Below are 19469 nucleotides of genomic sequence, written 5' to 3'. Positions count from 1 at the left end.
CTTTGACAGGTTCCACCATATACCATAGAGCCGTAATCAAGTTTCGATGGCACCAGTGATCTATATTAGTGAAGAAGAGCAGTTTGACCCCCTCCCCATTTTGAATTAGAAACAACCTTTAATAAATCGAGTGCCTTCAGGCATTTGGCTTAAAGGGATTTAATATGCGGCAAAAAGGTCAAATGTGAATCAAAAATAAGTCCCAAGAACTTACTCTCCTTGGTAACTTTGATAGGGGTGCCACTTAGAAATAGTTCTGGGTCTTTATGAGGTTTGTATGTACGACAGAAGTGTATACAATTGGTTTTTGATTTAGAAAATTTGAAGCCGTTTTCAAGACACCGTGTATCTATTTTATTTAAACACAACTTCAGTTGCCGTTCAATAGTATGCATATTTTTACCCCTGGCAAGAAATATTAAAATCATCCACAAATAACGATCCGTCTATTAGATTGTTTAAAGCTTTAGATAAACTGTTGATCTTGATGATAAAATGAGTGAGAGACACATACTGTCTTAACACCCTGATCCTGATTGTAATGACCAGCCAGGGTAGAACCCACACGGACCAGGAATTGTCTGTCATCTAAAACGTTGGCTATAAATTCAGGCAAACGACCTCGCAAGCCGAAGTCATGTAAATGTCTTAAAATGCCATATTTCCAGGTTCTGTCAAATGCTTTTTCGAGATCAAAAACGATAGACACAGTGTGTTGTTTATTAATGATGTGCGTTTTTAACAAATGATTCCAGTCGCACGAGGTGATCGACAGTGATTCTGTTTTTACGGAAACCACACTGTATATCTGTTATGAGGTTATTTGTTTTCCAAGTACCAAACAAATCGATTATGTATCATGCGTTCCATGGTCTTGCAAACACATCTAGACGATGAAATCGGACGATAATTGGATGGATCCGTATGCTCACGTCCAGGTTTAGGTATTGGTACTACTATAGCGTCACGCCACGAAGAAGGAAATTTCCCGGAAGTCCAAATATCATCAAAAATATATAACAGCGTCTCTAAACAGGATTCTGGTAAGTGCTTCGGGAGTTGATAATGTATGTTATCAGCTTCTGTAGCAGTGTCACTGATCTTGATCAAGAGCTCATGAATAGAAAATGTTTCATTATAGTCTTCCCCATTATCTGAATTGAAATTGATAGTTTTCTTTTCTTGTTGTTTTTGATACTGCTGGAATTTAGGTACATAATTCGAAGAGGAAGAGTGTTTAGCGAGGATTTCACCCTGTTTATTTGCAATACCTGATTTGTCTGTAAGTAATTGATCTCCATGTTTAAAATGATGGACACTAGATTTAGTACCTTTTCCTTTAATTTTCTGGATCATGTTCTGTACCTTGGACATGGGTGTCAGAGAATATATTTTGGATACATAATTTTGCCAAGATTGGCGTTTGTTCTGTTTAAAGGTACACCGCGCTTTAGCATTTAAAAGTTTAAATTTAGTTCAATTATGCACCATGGGATGGTGATGGAATTAATGTTCTGCGTTTTTCCTTGCATTCCTAGCTTGTTTGCACTCATCAGTGAACCATGGTTTTCTTAATTGCGGACGTGCAGAGGACTTTGGTAAATACTCATTAGCTGTGGAGTTCAATTCATCAGAAAAAAACATTTAATAGCATCAGAAACGTCAATAAAACGTTCAGGTTGGAGTTTGCGGGTTCGAATCCCGGATGGGACTCAACCGAAAAAAGTACTAGAATTTGTACTTTACTAAGAAAGTGAAATCCCAAATATGACATATGTTGCATTTGACCACTTTCTAAAATGGCATCGTGTAATCACAGGTTGAAGTTTGTTTTGTAGCACACAGTGTTTCATATAAATCCCAGTTAGCCAGTTTGAAATTCCGCCTTGATGATGGAGGAACATGAAATGGAGTTACAGGTTTTAGTATAGTAGGAAAATGGTCACTTCCACAGAGGCCATCGTGGACTGACCATTCAAATTTATTGAGTAGTTCTGAACTGGTGAGTGACAAGTCAAGAGCAGAATAGATTCCTGTACCAGGGTGTAAATATGTGTTGGAACCATCATTATAAATACATAACTCATTATCAGAACAAAAGTCCTCCAGTAATTTACCATTAGCGTTTGTAGTTACACTTCCCCAGAGTGGGTTGTGCCCTTTCAGATGTCCCATTATAATACAGGGCTTCGGGAGTTGGCCATACAAAGTTTGACGTTCGGTTTTGTGAAACGTCAAAAAGAAGGAGAGATATAGAGAAAGCATAATGTAAACGCAACGTGCAAAGTTAGTCGTACTGCAACGGCCTGCAGGTTAGTATTAAGTGAAACGGAGCTATGGATAATGTTCTCTTTAACTAGAATGGAAGATCCTCCCGTGGCCTTATCACCTGGAGGTGAAAAGCAATGATATGCTTTGTAATGACGAAGGTCCAAAGTATCTGTATTTTTTAAATATGTCTCTTGGAGACATATTGCTGAAGGTGTAAAATCTTGGACTAATAGCTGCAATTGATGTAAATTACTCCCCAACCCTCTGTAGTTCCACTGTACAATATTATTGAAATAAACTATCTTTTTGGGGGATTTATTGGGAATCTATCCCGCCCCTTTTTGGAGGGCGACTAGCTATGTGCCCTAGAATGGACTTTTTCAGATACGTCCATGCCCTCAAGAGACCCATATTTGTTAAACAACTGAATTCTATTTAGTGATCATTTTGGGGCTCTGCCACTTTGTTACTTTAACAGTTTGTTGACTATCAGCTGTCGATTGAGACTGAGTGTGACTGGGATGATGATGATTTGTGATCAGAAGAAGACTTGGATGTACTAAGAAGTGATTCCTCAGTCTGAGATGATATCGCAGGGTACAAATGCTGTGGAGAATCGTAGTTTACCCAAGTCAAGGTAGTTTGGCAGCCTGTAGTTGATGTTGTTATTTTAAAGCTAGACTCAGATGATGTTTTTGCTACTGTAGCATAACCTTCTGGAAGATCATATGTTTTTACCAGTTTCTTTGCCTCAGAAAAAGAGATATTTTGAGTAAATTTTATTTTGTTGATCTCCATTTGCTCTTTACAAATAGGACACTGTTTTGAAAATCGTCGCCTGAACAGTTGGTGCTCTTTTTTAAATCACTAGAACAATCGTCTGTTGTGTGAGTTTTCTCACCACAGTGAGCACACAGTGGACCAAATATCCCCCCGGGTCCACAACAGGGGTGAACGGCTCTTTGCGTTACCCAGCACCCACCACGAGGAGGTGGCCGTTCACGGGTGCCTTGATATATGTTCAAAACACCAGATACAAATTAAGCTTCCTGTGCTCGAACACTATTACCTGACACATTTGGGTTTGCAAATACACTGCGTGGCCTCCCTATAGTTCAACTGTTATGGCAGGAGTACACCTGTAGATCAAGATTATGACCTTAACCCCGTTTCCTTGCAAACTTTCGATTTCGTACATTTTGCCTCTTGAATCTAGGAGAGCATTAAGCTAAGCATACTTATCACGTCGACTATGTCGTCATCTGTCCTAGGAATAGGTTCAATGATAGTTTGTTTCGTCGGAAATGGAATGATTGTTAATATCCGAAGCGCATATTTGGATAGTCTTTCTATTTCCACGGGCATACTATGTTTGAACTCATTGCATTTTCAAACGTCCCCCTCAAATTGCAAAATTTCATCAAATCGAGAAATTATCTTTTCCTTGCTGAACACGAGTGGATAGATATTCAAAACTTGGTTATAAATCAAGTGTGGTGATATCGGATAATCCAGAGAGAGACTGGTTTCTTTTGGCACGAGCGTATAAAAATTAATTAAATAGAAATGACAGTGTACGTCGGAATTTAAAAAGCCAGAATCGTGCTGTATCGAACGATGAGTACTTTGACGGTGACAAACGAGCCGATTTCGGGGTGTATACACCCCATACGAGAAAATTTATATCATACGGTTTATAATCGGGCAATCGGAAACGTAGTGTATGATCAAATATTGTATTGCATTTTTAAAACAATTCACCAGATCATCAAATGATGCCGTCACTCCAGGGAGTGCAATTCCAAGACTGCCTTCTCTCAACGAGTTTAAAGACAGCAAGGATGGAGTTTTGAAACAAGTTATAACTAAACCCATTCATTCACATCACCCTTTCTATAACAACTACCGTAACCACACAGTTTCCTACAACAAACAGGACAGTGAAATCTACGCAATTACCTCTCCATATATAACATGATTTGAAAGACAAATGATCGGCAGTTAAAGACCTACTATCATTCATTGAAATACCTAAAGATACTATGTGTCAAGGCAACGTATGGGAAAAAGCCCGTTTATACTTCAGTTTTAAATGACAACGTTAACCACATTAAGGAAAACCAAGTGCTATGGAGCGTCAACTTCTATATTGCAATGGATGCGACGTTTCTGTGCAGATACTAACACAATCACCTTCACCTAGACAACTTCTTGAATGCCTTTCAAAGAAGATAACCAGACTGTTTAAAGGGAACTGAAGGGCTAACGAAAAAGGGAATCTGTTTTGACTTCATGTAGCATGATTTCAGTATGATGTCTAGATATATAGATTATTTACGTTTTATCGTTTTATACGGTTTTTTTTTTTTTTGCATTGATAAGAGTATCCGTAATATATCATCACTTAATGTATGTGTAAAAACAAACAGCTCACTCAGGACCATTCACTGAAATCAAACCATGAACGTGTGAACTAGAAAACAAACACACCTGAAACTGTTATGATCTTAACAATGTCGTAACCAGTGCTGTCTTCCCTTTCTTCAAGCACAGTTATGTTGTACTGAGTCACACCAGGTCGGGGTTGTGGAGGATCCCATGACAGAGTTATCTCGCTTGATGACCTGCTCACTGCCTTGAAGTTTGTAGGGTCAGCAGCACCTGGAATACAGTTCTTGTCTAAGTATATTTTCTGTAGTATTCAGCAGGTTCTCAATATTTTGCTTAGTTAAATATTCTGGCATTTTAAACTGAAAATGAACCTCACATGGATGCACTTCAAGAACGCATGATGTGCGTTCCTGTTTTGCTGCAATGATGGTCTGTGTTGGCGAGATTTGAGGATCTGAGAGACAATGTGTGGAATTTTGTTCGAAATGAATAATGATATATTCAGGGCATCGTTCAGGTCCAGTTAACATTGAAACATTATTGTTTTTGTATATGCAATCACTGATTCCACACTCTTAAGAATACCAAATAGTCGATGCCTTGGGTTCAAATTCATACCTCAAATGAAATAGTGAGCAAACTACAATACAAACAAAAAGAAATCACGTGAACTGAACCTTGTTTGTACTACATATTCACTAAACTCCTTTGGATGATCCAGTAGACTACTTCACGAATAGAACGTCTTAGACTGGGCTGATGATATCGGCCATGGTGTTTAACAGTTTTAGAAAATATTGTTATTTTCCACATTTTTCTAAAATAAAGTTATTTCTGAATCAAAGGCATTTTTACAATTCAAATGGAAAAAATCACAATTTGAATGCGAAACATATACTAACGGCAAAAAGAAACTTTACAAACACAAAAATGAAATAACTGGAATGAAAATTGGAATTTTCTTTCTCCTCGCCTCTCTTCACTCAAAACACGTTGTCTTCGATCGGTCCTAAACGAGGCAAACCTGTTTTCATCACTGAAGACGACCCTCTGCCAGTCAGGTCGCTGCGAACGCAACAGTGTACAGTTCGGGTCCATGTCAGTGCCCAACGACGATGTTTAGCGGTCAGTAACTGTCCTCGTAGTGGTCAGTATGATCCCGGAGTCACCTGCTGACAGTCTGTTCACTGACTTGATCGCTGATCGAGGAATCGATTTGAGAGGTGTAAGGTACGCAGATCCCGGTTCTCGTTAGGGATAAAAATTCTGAGTCTTCCTGACCTCGGTTTGTCTGAGGTCTGCCCAGTTTATCGGAGAGACTGCTTCAAGCTGGTGACAGTCACCGAAGATACTTGCATCTTGGGCGTGGGTGACTCCGATCTGGACTTTTACGTTGGCTTGTTCTCTCTCTGCAGCTGTAAGGTGTGGCATTTCTTTTATGTTTTCTATATTGCAGTGAGTGATGGGCCAGCCTTTTTTCATAACCACCATGAAGGTGCAGTTTTCATACTGAACGAGCCACATGATTTTGATTTTTTCGCATTTTCACATCTTTACATGCAAAACATATTGTATCGAGGATTGCTGTGTCCTGTCGACGTGTTTTCATTGGTTTGTGGGCCTACAAACTACTTTTCATTCCAATTATTTCATTTTTTAGATATTTTTAAAGCTTCTTTTGGCAGTTAGTATGTGTTGATCTTTAGGAAATAAATATCTTTTCAAGCCGCCAAGACCAGAAAATAATCGCAATCGCATGAAAGGAAAGGTCACCTACAACTGCGTTGTTTGTTTCACCTCATGCGTTCATGATCTCCCTATTGATTAAGCACCGATATCCAAGTCTTAAATCGATTGCTCAGCTAGAATATAGTTATGGTTAGTTATGTATTCGGTTGAATATATCGCTATGAAACCAATATTGAAGACTGTTATAGTATTGTCTCACCTTCCTCGGATGTGTGTAGACTGATTTGGTCTATTTCTCCAGGCCCGTCTTCATTAACCGCTACCACGTCTACGGTGTAGAATGTATCTGGGTTCAGGCCTGTTATGTTGAGTTGTATGACGTGGGTGGCGTTTTCAATGTCAGTCTGGGCTATATCCACAGTCATGGTTGTTCCACATTCGATCTCCATGTCTGACTGCGAAAAGGACTATACAAACATAGTTAAAGAACTATACAAACATAGCTAAAGGACTATACAAACATAGCTAAAGGACAATACAAAACAGCTAAATGGCAGTACTAACATAGCTGATACATCAGAATCACCGGAGTTCAAGTGTGCTGTCAACGTTGTAGAATTCCCACTAGATAGTTATTTCAGGGTATCTTGAAACATCACATGTTGACGTTTAGAGAGTGGCTTCTTGAAAAGGACACTGCTACGGTAAGATATTCACCCGGAGACAAGTCTAAAAGTATTTTGGGAGAGCTATGATAGTCTGAGAATGAAACGCTAAGATGACGACATACAGACATATGAATTTGAAATCGCATGTGTTTAAGTGTTACGATTCGTGGTAGTGGTCGATCTGAACGCTGACGGCGCCTAACGTCATTCGTTGATTTTTGTTTTCTGTGTGACGAGCTGTATCTTCCCGTCCTTAACAGATAAGGAGGTAATATTTGCTTATTAACAACGAATTTCCAGATTATCAATCTGTAAGAACAGATTACTGACTGGATCGTAGCACGTACATACCTAAAATAACTGTGTGGTGCCAAATGTTCAGAATAATCACACAAACAAAAATAATTATGACTGGAGTATATACGGCTATTTAGGTGTTCCGATGCTTTTTACCGTGCGCATCTGGTACGACCGTCATAACTGGTGCTCACAATCTCAAACCTTCCTCTGCCATTATACATGATCCACTAATGCATTTCTTATTCTTAGACAACCCTATAATTATATTCTATGAAATGCCGTGACTGACTTATCTATGGCGTGACTGACTGCTCAATGAAGTACGAATGAATAGATATTTCGATATTCCATGCTTACAGCGATAAGCTGATCTCTGTTACATTCAGTGCAGTTGATGATGATCTGTTTAACACACACTGAGGGACTACCCGTCTTCACGTCGACGACATATTCATAGATATACCCTTCCGGGTTGACTGGTCTTCTCCATTCCACGGCGACAGTGCGGGGCGTATTGCCAAAAGACTTCAGATTGGCAACTCTTCCGGCAGCTGAAGACATAATCAATGTGCACCTGCTATCTTTTAGCATTATAAAAATATATACCAGGCTATTTACGAAACGATTTTTGCTTCAACTTCCTAATATGGTATTGGGAACAATAAAAGCGGCTAATAGATCTCGGAGATTTGTATAAAGGTACATGCGATACATATTGGAACTTGAAAATGGTTAAACGTGTATTTGAAAACAGGTGTGCCTTTTCACATAACCCTCAGGATTCATACATGTGTAAAACATTTAATAGATATGACTTGAGGTGAACGATGGAATCATGATTGATGAATGTTGTATGAATGGTAAGATGATTTAACAGAACAAATTGTCACATTGTATCATTATATCATTTAACATATTATTCGTGAGTCATAGTTTAAAAACACACGGTTCAATATATCTGTACTGTCTGAAAGCGTACTGGATATTCAGTACGAAATGTTGCATCATTTATGGATGTTACGATACTACATATTTAGGGTTTAACATTACTCACGATTTGACTGTACTCGTATCACAGAAGTATAGGGTACACTCTGCATGTTCCCACTCTGAGTTACTATGTTCAGGTTGTACGATACAGCTAGAACAACACCAGTGAAGACGACAGAGATGAGGCCCTGCCCAGTGTTTGCAGGTTGATGTTGTTGGATGTATGGATCTCCATCCCGCCCACTCAGTGTCACAAGATAACTGTCTGCATCCCCAGTAGCCTTGGCGAACACAACGGTGATGTTTGGAGCTGTCCTGTTGGTTTTGGTCATATCAAGGCCAACGACAGAAGCCGGGGCTGTAATGGTCACAGTATTCTGGAGGCGACATTTATCTCATCCAAACCGCGAGATGGTAAATGATAAATGAAAGACGACGCCATTTGATATAATGTTGCAATAATGTGCTGACCTAAGATTAGTTACATAGTTACACATTTCCCCGCATATATGTTCATGGATTTAGAAAAGCCTAAACCTTACACAGAATCTAGTATCCACCAGGAACTGCACATCATGTGCTTACTATTCGTCTACATTCTTCTGTGTTAACCGTTAGGCTCCTAAAGCATCCTACACTCGCTTGTGACGCTGATCAAACATTCATAAGTGGTGAAAAATGACAAAAAAGATTTCAGCAACATTCCCGGCTTCTTGTGTAAATACTGTGTTGGCCAGTTAATGCATACACAACACCAATGCATGTTCAACATTTACTGTCATGATACATTGTATGTTTCTCTCGATGGCAATACGGTCTGATAAACGCCTCTTTCTAGCAGTGCTATTAGTTGCCATCGGCTCGGGTATAACACTGCTGCAAAGAGCCCTACATCAGACACCGTACATTTCGTACCGCCATGTTAAATGTACAAAATATCATTTATCTTGTTTGGAAGATAGTTACCGACGCTGCGATATGTAAATAAATGGCATCTGGCTGTCGACTGGATTTTTTAAATTAGAAAACATATTCTGACAAGCTTAAAACTGTTAGAAAATTGGTTAATTATCGTTAAGACTCGGTAGCTCATCATTTATGTCAACTACGTGGGTGTACAAAACATCAGAAAAACAACTGACAGTGTTCTGGCCCAAAACACTGTTTGTCCCTCAAGATGGGAGAGATTGTATAATCTCTCTCTTTGGCTTTCGTAGTGAGTGAGAGGGTAGCCTAGTGGAACGCGTTCGCTCGTTACGGTCAGGCTCGAATCTCCTTATGGTATCATGTGTGAAATCCATTTAAGGTGTCCCCGGCAGTGATATTGCTAAAAGCGGCTTAAAACTAAACCAGATTAGCCATCACATCAACCGACTCCTTAGAAGAACTGCCTGTGTTGATGTGACATTTTATTCTGATAAAACTTTGAAAACCATCCTGAGAGCGAAGAGAAAAGATGGCACCAACCAGACTGAACGCGATCTCAGAAGATGCATATAGGTGTGATTGTGGAAGCGGCCATATTGGCGAAACTTGCCGGCCCTCCAACATAGACTAAAAGAACAGAAAGCTTCAGTCTGTTCTCAAATCTGAACTCTCAGAACACATTTTCAGACATCCAAATTGCTCTATCAACAAGCAACAGACTCGAATTCTGGCTTTCAACATCAGTAATTCGCGCACATGAAAATGTCTTGTGTCAATCAAGGTAAGAAATGTAGCGCCCGAGATCAACAGGGATCAAGGGGTTGACCTCCTTAAATGTACACTTCAGTGCACTTTTGTAGATGCACTTTTCAAAAGAGCTGCATCTGTGACAAAAAATGATATGATGCAAAGACCTAATTTGACTTGTACCATATGTGTTCGCACGCTCTTGTTTATTTAAAGTGAACAGTTGATTTGCCTTTGCATGTGCTTGTGACGCCTGAGGCCGCTGGAACAAATTATGTTCACCGTTTCATGAATAACTGTAACATATTACTAGTTCACAATGATTCATCAACAAATGCACGTGAATTGGAATCGTATACATATATAAGATTTATAGAGAAGATAAGAAACATAACAAGTAGATTCATCCGCACCACTCCTATTTAACCGTGGATGTCTTTATAAAATATTCCATCATACCGACGGTGTTCTCTCACACGCAATGCATACGTGGACCTTAAAAAGTGACACCGAAAAAGAACAGCAGCAGATCACTGATAAGATAGTTCGACTGATATCTTCAGTTTGCTGTTTCCTACATATCCTTATAGTTCTCGGCAATACACATTTATATAGTGAAACACTAACGCTTAAAATTAGGTTTACGCAGGTGTAAGCACATTGATTTCTGTTATTTACGTCATCATTATCAACCAAATGCAAATGAACAGAAGAACCTCTAAGTGTCCAGTACATACTTGTTCGGTGTGGAGCTGCAGATAGGGCATCAGTCATCTCATCTCGTCCTTGTAGGTAGGTAACCCTTGTCTTCACGTTCACAGTGTACAGTCTCCCTGGCGTCAGGCCTGTAATGGGCGTGGTCCTGGTGTCTTTGTCGACACTGATCGGAGTAATATCCCCTGGTAGAACCGTGACCAGGTACCCCGTGACGACGGCGTTAGGAGGAGCTAGCCAGGTTGCTGTGATGGTATTTGTGTCTTGTACGTCGGCCGCCACAGTAACAGGCTTAAGGTGGTTGACTGAATTGACACGAACAGAAACGAAACACTTCACTTCAATACAGGAAACATCTTTCACCAATGAGAACTTGGTGGATAAAATCACTGCAGATAAGGCAGGGAGAGACTGCCAGAAAAACATGTTTTCAACATTGTCACACCAAGTCATGAAGGTGTGATGCAAATGTCTGATTCAAACATGATAGACCATAACTAGAACAAAGTACCTCATTCTCATCAGCATTTCTTTCGCCCATACCATACGGATATACGCTTGTGTTGTGGAAACATTCAAGCAATTTGTGTAGCTGTTACAACAGCAAAATATGCAGTTAGTGAGGTTTGACAAATGAATTTATTGCGGAAATATCGCTATTACGTGTGATTTCCACAACAAAAAAAGTCGCTATATTACGCAATTCGATCATTGTTAGGGTTAAGTAATATTCAAAATGCCCTAGCATTTTATACTGACGATGTCACAATGTCTGGAGTCGTGACTATTTTGCGTGATTTTCGTATCATTTACTTTCAGATATTCCGACGGAGGTCCGTTGAATTTGTTAATTCATATGTAACTTGGCAATGTTCATGTTCATCCAGAAAACTGCAATATAAGTTGATGAAAGTACCGAGATCGAGTGGCATGGATTTTCGACTGAGAGAGAAACTTCCGATCATGGGCAATACAATGGCTGGAATATGCTGAGGGTCGCTCCTGACATCCCCATTTCGGGACCATGACGATAAAGGGTTTGACGAATGTACATGAACACTAATAACTCATCCACAGGTTAACATGGAGAGTTAACTACCCCGTGGACCTGAATGGACGGTGGACAAGCATTTATCCTACCGAGCGGCATATTGCAGGTGCAACTTTCACACGCATGCTATCATTAGATTCAGTCAGAATACTACTGTGCCGAATTAGAAATGAGCCAGTCAGAATCCGAAATTCACGTGTAAAGCTGCATAGACATCCATATAAACCACTTACTGCTGACACAGGTTGTACTTCGGTAGAATCTCGGATCACAGCGACATCTTCCGCTGTAACAGCTGGCATTGGCATGGTAACACAAACCTTGTGTGCAGGTTTCGTTGTAGCCAATCCCTGAAATCATTGAGTCTAAGTCTGCAGAGACAATCCATAATATGGCGTAATAGTGATGAAAGAACAGAAAAGATATTCTCGTTATGAATGTGACATTGATGAAGTATATATCAACGTTTCTGGAAGACAAAGGACTCGAGACGTTTGTGAAACCAACACGTAATTAATCAGTTCGTATGGCTTATTAGCAGAATAAAAGTCATATATGTAATCATATACATTGGAACCTACATCCGATATATTGTCTACTGAGGACTTGATTTATTCCCCGCATCTATGCCATGTAAAGATTTACTACCAACATGGCATTAACATGGCTGAAGTTGACACAATTTCCAGATTTAGTATATACAGCTACTAGTTTGATCACATACTCAAGTTGATGTCCGTAGATTTCCGCATTGTGTCTTAACATGGGTGAATGAACTTACCTTGTATGCATTTTTAATAATCATGGTTATAGTTCGTGTCGCTGAAGGTTTATATAGTTTTCAGTAACACGTATGAGAAACATTCAGATAATGCAGCGTTCATGCTTACTATGTCACGACATAAGCACGTGTTTGTCAGTGGGTGTCTGTAGGTAATGATATCTAGTGACGCCCCTAACCTGACACCGACATAAACACATGCAAGAACAAGGTAAGTGTTAACTTTTCACTGTGAACTGTGGTAAAACAACGTCTGAACAGGAGTGGCGTGACAACAACAGCCGCTAAATAAACATTATGTAGTTCCTATCCCTATTCAACACCAGAAGCATTTAGCCCAGGATCAGACCGGGAGGAAAACGAGATAATACATGTTTAAAGCAAAAGAGCCATGTCAGCGGACATATTCCAGTGATGCTGTATGTTAGAATGAAATAATGATTGGAATATAAGATGGAAATCGGTGAACTTAGTGTTCTTTTGAACATATTCATATTCATATTCACCAAACGCATAACGGTATACCTCAGTATTGTTGGGTGTAATTGTATTTGTCTCTCTTCATTCTGTTTGTGTGATTTATAAAACTTTACATATAAATTGTAATGTAATGTAATGAATAATTGATATAGTTCAGTGTTACATACATGTTAAGGTACACCACAAAGTAAGACTTTAATACAATATCTTGCTTAAGTCAACATCGTGATGAACTAGTTGCAGGTGTAAAATGAAGACTGCAATAGAAATAATTAAATATGAGCGAGGACAACAGATGCCATATGTGCATATGTACACTTGCTCAAAGGTTAAAAAGTTACAGCTACCATAATTAAGCAACTACATATGATGTGAGTTGCAATACTTAAACATTCACCTGAACCTCTAATTATAAAACAGAACAACAAAAAGAGATCACACCAAAAACACTAAAACTCGGTGTTACAGTTTTGATTTTCTTCAGATGGCTACGTTAACGATTGGTTTTTGAAGATTACTAAAGACGGTTTCATTAAGACGCGTGCGTGAATGACTTTTCACCAATAAATTGTCGCAAACAGAATTCCGGAAATCAAAAGGATTTCCTATTGACTTTTAAGTAATACTGACACAACTGTAAGGTTGTGAATACAAGAAGCCTTTAAGTCAGTAGTTATGTCTTTGTGGGGTAATACTAGATGATAGAACTACTGGAGTGAGTGAAACCCCTCGGTCTGATTTCCATGCCGATGTGCGAGCTTTCACTCATAGGTTTTGAGTATTTCTGATATGCAAAAAGCACATTCAAGTCTTGAAGTAATAAACGTAATAACGAATCAAGTTGTGACAATAATGACAGGGAAAAGTGTAACGAGGTTACTTGTTGTAAATGTCTTTTGGTCCGAGGTGATCGTCTGAGTCCTGCCGTACTGTGTGATGGTGTGCATAACTGTGACGGTGTATGTTGTTCCTGGAGACAGGGACCGGATATCGTAGTTCTTCTGGTTTGCAGGAACAGATGGTGGAGATGCTGGAGTTCCTGGAGACCACGTTACTGTATAGGTGGATGTGTACCCTCCAGTGACATCGATGTTGGTCCAGCTGATGTAAGTATTAGTTGTTCCTGTAGATGGTGGATCTGTGATGTTTGGTTTTAGTGGACCAACTGAAATCAATTATGTTCACATCAGTGACAAAAATGCCTACACTGTCATGACGGGATTAATTGAGCCTTCGCGAATAAACAAAGGCGATCACAGAATTAATCAAGAGCAACAAATATACACTAATGCTCAAAAGTATGTAAATATGTTTCATGGTCTAAAAAAGGCAAAAAGTACTGAATGTGTAACTACTGTAAATATTTTGTATGAATTATGTTTTGAAAAGTACTTGTATATTGGCTAACGGACATAAACATGGATAAACACACTTGACATGACTGAACATTCCCTTTCAACAATGGTATGAATGATAAATGTATGCTCAGTCTCCTGTCAAATCGGCCCTGTCACATATATGACTGCACCTACATCGTCATGAGTATTTTCCTGACATGGACAAGACATGGAATTAAGAACGTCATTCACTTACAGGGGGCAGTGTTGCCTATCCTTATAAACGGGTAACATTTGATGCAAAGGTAAAAATAAAATATTACATGGATGCACCCCCTTAAACCTGAAAACCCAACAACACACAGTGGGCCATCCATATATATGTGACCTATTTTGAATACTCCCACAGATGTCTTTTACTGCGATACTGTACATTGTATGCACAAACAATGACATCCATGCACAAAGAATTCAGTGAACACGGCTGCTTCATGGACAATATGACATCCTCTTTTTACTGCATGTAGCATCACACTATTTAAAGATGCCTCCTAAGAAGCACGCTCCGTCAAACATATAACAGTAATGCTCTGCATTTAAAAATAAAAGAAACTGCAGTAGATAATGTAATGTAAGATAACTTAAATATAGCATGCATGTAAATTTAGTAAATTATTGTAGGGGTATTAACTTCTTCGAGTACCGATATACATATAATCAAAAGACAACATGACAAATCTTCTCATCTCATCGTTCTCGCGTCGAAGTTTCAAACAAAAGGAATCAGTACAAACAACTACTTCTAATCGAGTTAATGCTTGATTTGTAAAGTGAATCATGACAAAATAATATATAATTAGTATCTGGCACAAGTGTAACAGTGAAAAGAACAAATTAATATCAACACAGTGGATACTAGTTTCTGTACTCTCAAAAATCCCCGAGATTTTAGAGAGCAACTTGACCTAGTCGGGAAATATAAGATATCAATTATCATTAACTGATTGGACTCTCCATTTTACAACAAACGCATAACAAAAATGGAAATTTCCGAAGAATTCCGTGTTTTACGAATTTTTCCGAATGCATGTCAAAATACCGGTTTTCTATCAACGAATCCGTTTTCGTGTCTGGACCGGTAAATAGTGGTGAACCGGTGATATTGCACAGCCCTAGTATTTATAGCCATGCAGCACCATTGTCATCATTCTACGCTGGTCTGTAAACAAACCAGATAATCAAGTGATCGATCTTGTGTAGAAATGCTGATATCCCGACACTTATATGTAAAAAATACAATGTCATTCATTTCACCACAAAGTTAGGGGCCTGCATTAATGTCGTTTCTTTTATCGTCAGGTCGACACAGGTAACTGCCCTGGAAGAAAGGTACGCAAATATGTGTTGAAGTAGACATGGGAAATTGATGAAAAAGGTTTATACATGTAAATTTATAACATCTGCATTTGTGAGTTAGCCTGATTCCTGAGTTCTGCTGCGCTACTCTTCAACACTGATCCTACAGAGACTACCGAACGGCAGTCAGTGGCGACCTACACTGTTGGGCGACATGCCATATATTTTCTATAGAAGTAAAACCCGAGATCGGGCGGGTGCCAGTTTTTTCTTAGCATACGTCACAATAAAGTCTATCGTTGCTTTTAGAGCACGAAAACAACAACGTTATTTAAGCTGTTTCGAGACACGAAACAATAACACACAAACACACACACCCCCCCCCCCCCCCCCCCCCACACACACACACACACACACACCCACCATTTTCAACACCTGCATGTGAAGTGATATTTCTTGTCAACTCGCTATTGTCATGACATCGTGAACATAACCATAGTAGACATTCGGTAGCCATGGACGAGGTCAGTGTCGAAGCGTAGCGTAGCAGACCCAGCGAATCAGGTGGTAGTGAACTGTTCTCGGCGGACGTGCACATAAGGTCTCTTACAAATGCTGAAATATGGGACTACTATAAAGTCACATATTATCGACAGAGCACACGGAAATGAAATGTTTACTCATAGAAATGTATCAACAGTCTCCGGAAACGTTGCGACAATGAGGGACATCAGCATAATGTTTACGAAAAAGAACCGAATCTTCTGGCTGGAATTTCCAGGGACGATACGTGGAGAGTGAAGAAAACAATGCATTTAAATGCACTTAGGTTTAAAGCAGCTCCAGCTCGCTGCAGTATTCGTATTTGATCGGAAGGCCCGAATTTATTCGAGAATTCGACGTTAACCATTTTAGTGGAACCCATGAGCATGCGTATAGTGCTGACTAACTCAGAAACATATATAGTGTGTGTCTTATCCACACAACTCTTCCTCGCGAATTATGGCACCTAAGAAAACCGGAAATTGAAGACGTGTTCATGGCAACAGACATATTATGAGTGACTTGCGAGGACATTGAAAGCGCTCGGAATCCTGACTGACTTGTCGGCAATCGTTTGTCACAGAGATGTAATTTCATATAACACTGACCACTACCGACTGAGCAAACAACAACGGTGAAACAGATCTGGTGCTAAACACAAAGGCCGAGAAAACCACACGAACTGATCGCCGAAAGTTACGTCTGAATAAGCGTTAATATTCCGAAAATGTACCATGATTTAAAGATGCATTGCGCGTATCAAACTAAAATAGACGCAGAAGAAGTCAGGAAGAAAATGAGAAGCTAACCTACATCTGTTGTTTTTCGTCTGTTACAACTGTCGTTATCGGATGAGATTGCAGTCGAAAAAAGGTTTTGACTTGTCTTTTGCATTGTAGAAAATCTGAACAGATTAGGGAGACCACTATGAACGACATATACCCAGTAAAATATGAAACAGGCCGTATAACGACTAGATAAGATGACCAAAACAAAAACGTGCTCTTCAAATTTCAGGTTATTTGATCAACAGGAATGACAGGTCACAAAATATTGTTTACATGTCTTAAAGGTTTCAGTTGTTTCTCCGTAGATTTCAGGGTTATATGAGTCTGTAGTGAGCATTGTCAACAATGGTAGTCTTTATAAACAGGTACATTGGTGAAGCTTTCCGTATTTCTCAGGTCGGTGGGGCAGTCAAGTGATTAAAGCGTTTGCTTTTCACCCTGAAGACCTGGGTTTGAGACCTCTACTAAAAGCATTCTAAAACCATACGCCCACACTCACTCCAAACGAGAGAGAGGATCGTAGACACCCACTCAAGTACCCGTTCATGACGCACGTGCGGGTATAAAGCAAAGAGAGAAGAGGTGTCCCAGACTGGCCTGGGGAAATAGTTCGCTATTAGCGACATTCGATTACCTTAGCCGTTCTCACCCCTGAGCGGGTGGCAAGACTACTGAAATTTCTCCTTTTGTCAGTGTCACTAACATTCCGAATTGTCCGTCACATACAAAATATAAGCGTAGGGAGAGTGAGATTAGGTTGACGGCGCTATTAGCAATATTCCATCAATATCACAACGGTGAACACCATAAAAGGTCTTCACTCATTGTGCCCATGTGGTAAATCGAACCCGGTGTTCAGCACAACGAACGAACAACTTAACATCTAGGCTCTAAGAAAAATATTTTGTACAACATTAATAATGGTGTTCGAGCAAATTTGCTGTGATTTTGTGTAGTACCTGAGCAGATATCATTTGATTATAGAAACTACGAGAATCCTGCTACTGACATTTGACATGCATGTCAGATGAAAAGATGCGCAGCATATTAGGTGCTGCTCACATTTATAATTCAGTCTTCGTTCATTGCAAAACCTATTAAATTACATACAATTACATGGAACATTTATAGATGTCAACAACTAAAAGTAAGAACTCAACCATCTCCAACTTACTGTTCGTACACGGTACTGATGATGATGGCTTATACATCGTATCTTTACAAAGGCACTTCGTGTTTGGCCCTGTTGTCGGTATACACTCAATGCTGGGGTCTGTAGTGTTGTCACACAAGAGTTGGTTATTGCAGTCACCACCAAAGACTTGTTCTGAAAGTAACATGATGGCAGTACAGAACGGTCTGACACATACGTGAGCGATGAACGTTCGTTAAACAGATATTAAACAAACTAATCGAAGAAGATGAATTTGTTTGGTTCAACACTGCTTTGTACTGTGATAGATTTCTAGGACATTTATCAAACGGTAAAACCCATGAACATAATTATAGCTTAGACAAACGTCGTCGTGCCTAACACGAAGTCATGGTCATAGGTTTCTGTCTGCACCAAAAATTGTGGGACCCCAGACGACTGTACCAACACGCAATAAAGGAAGGCAATAACCAGACCAAAGAAAATAATAAGCAATATCCTCATCAGTTTAAGGACGTATGTTCCTACTTGTAAAGTTACATATATTGCAGGTCATAGTACCATACATATGCCTTAACTCCTCTGATATCTGTTGTGTTATTATGCATACAAAGTGTCCCTGGAAGGAAAATTAAAGGCCGAAGCCAATACCCGTTCGCACGCACTCTTTGACTTCAGTAACAACGAACGAGTGTTTTACTGTCATTTGTTAAGATCTTAAGTCAAAGGACTACATTCGAGTTTTAAACTGATAAGCCTAATCTGTGGTCAAGTTGTGACAATTCTGGGAGTGAAGAAGTGTAACTTATCTACTTGTTGAAAATGTCCTTTGGTCTGAGGTAATCGTCTGACTCCTGCTGTGCTGTGTGATGGTGTGCATAACTGTGACGGTGTATGTCGTTCCTGGAGACAGAGACTGGATGTTGAAGTTCTTCTGGTTTGCAGGAACAGATGCTGGAGATTCTGGAGTTCCCGGAGACCACGTTACTGTATAGGTGGATGTGTACCCTCCATTGGCATCGGTATTGGTCCAACTGATGTAAATATTGAATGTGCCTGTGGTCGGTGTCCCTGTGATGGTCGGTTTTAGTGGGGTAGCTGAAAGTAGAGATAGTGACATTGATAAATGAAAGCAAACGCCTACCATCGAGGATAATTATCACCTACAAGAATTTTGGCTATAAAGGTATAGTTATGTATGTCTTTGAAAAGAGATGAAAAACCCTGCTATATTTATGAACATCAGTATTCGTGAACCATCTGTTTGAATGACATTTTAGAAC

The 19469-nt window shown here is 39.5% G+C and overlaps 2 protein-coding genes across 5 annotated transcripts in view; both read right to left on the bottom strand.

Annotated features, from left to right (window-relative positions):
• The window catches only part of LOC137286178 (fibronectin-like), a 263485-nt gene that overhangs the window by 29377 nt on the left and 214639 nt on the right, over positions 1-19469 (bottom strand). The window lies entirely within an intron of this gene.
• The window catches only part of LOC137286175 (receptor-type tyrosine-protein phosphatase H-like), a 298258-nt gene that overhangs the window by 143249 nt on the left and 135540 nt on the right, over positions 1-19469 (bottom strand). For 3 of the 4 annotated variants that reach the window (XM_067817873.1, XM_067817867.1, XM_067817872.1), the window contains 4 exons: positions 19000-19284; positions 18208-18360; positions 13890-14174; positions 11982-12098 (listed from right to left, as the gene is read on the bottom strand). In XM_067817873.1, coding sequence (XP_067673974.1) covers positions 11982-12098; positions 13890-14174; positions 18208-18360; positions 19000-19284 — 840 coding nt within the window. Of the gene's footprint in view, positions 1-8373; positions 8668-10720; positions 11003-11981; positions 12099-13889; positions 14175-18207; positions 18361-18999; positions 19285-19469 lie in introns of all 4 variants that reach the window. The other variant, XM_067817868.1, reaches the window with a different exon arrangement.

The sequence above is a fragment of the Haliotis asinina genome, chromosome 6, assembly GCF_037392515.1.
Source record: "Haliotis asinina isolate JCU_RB_2024 chromosome 6, JCU_Hal_asi_v2, whole genome shotgun sequence".
NCBI classification, from domain to species: domain Eukaryota; kingdom Metazoa; phylum Mollusca; class Gastropoda; order Lepetellida; family Haliotidae; genus Haliotis; species Haliotis asinina.
The sequence above is the reverse complement of the archived record's forward strand: the minus strand, read 5'-3'. Positions and strand labels throughout refer to the sequence as shown.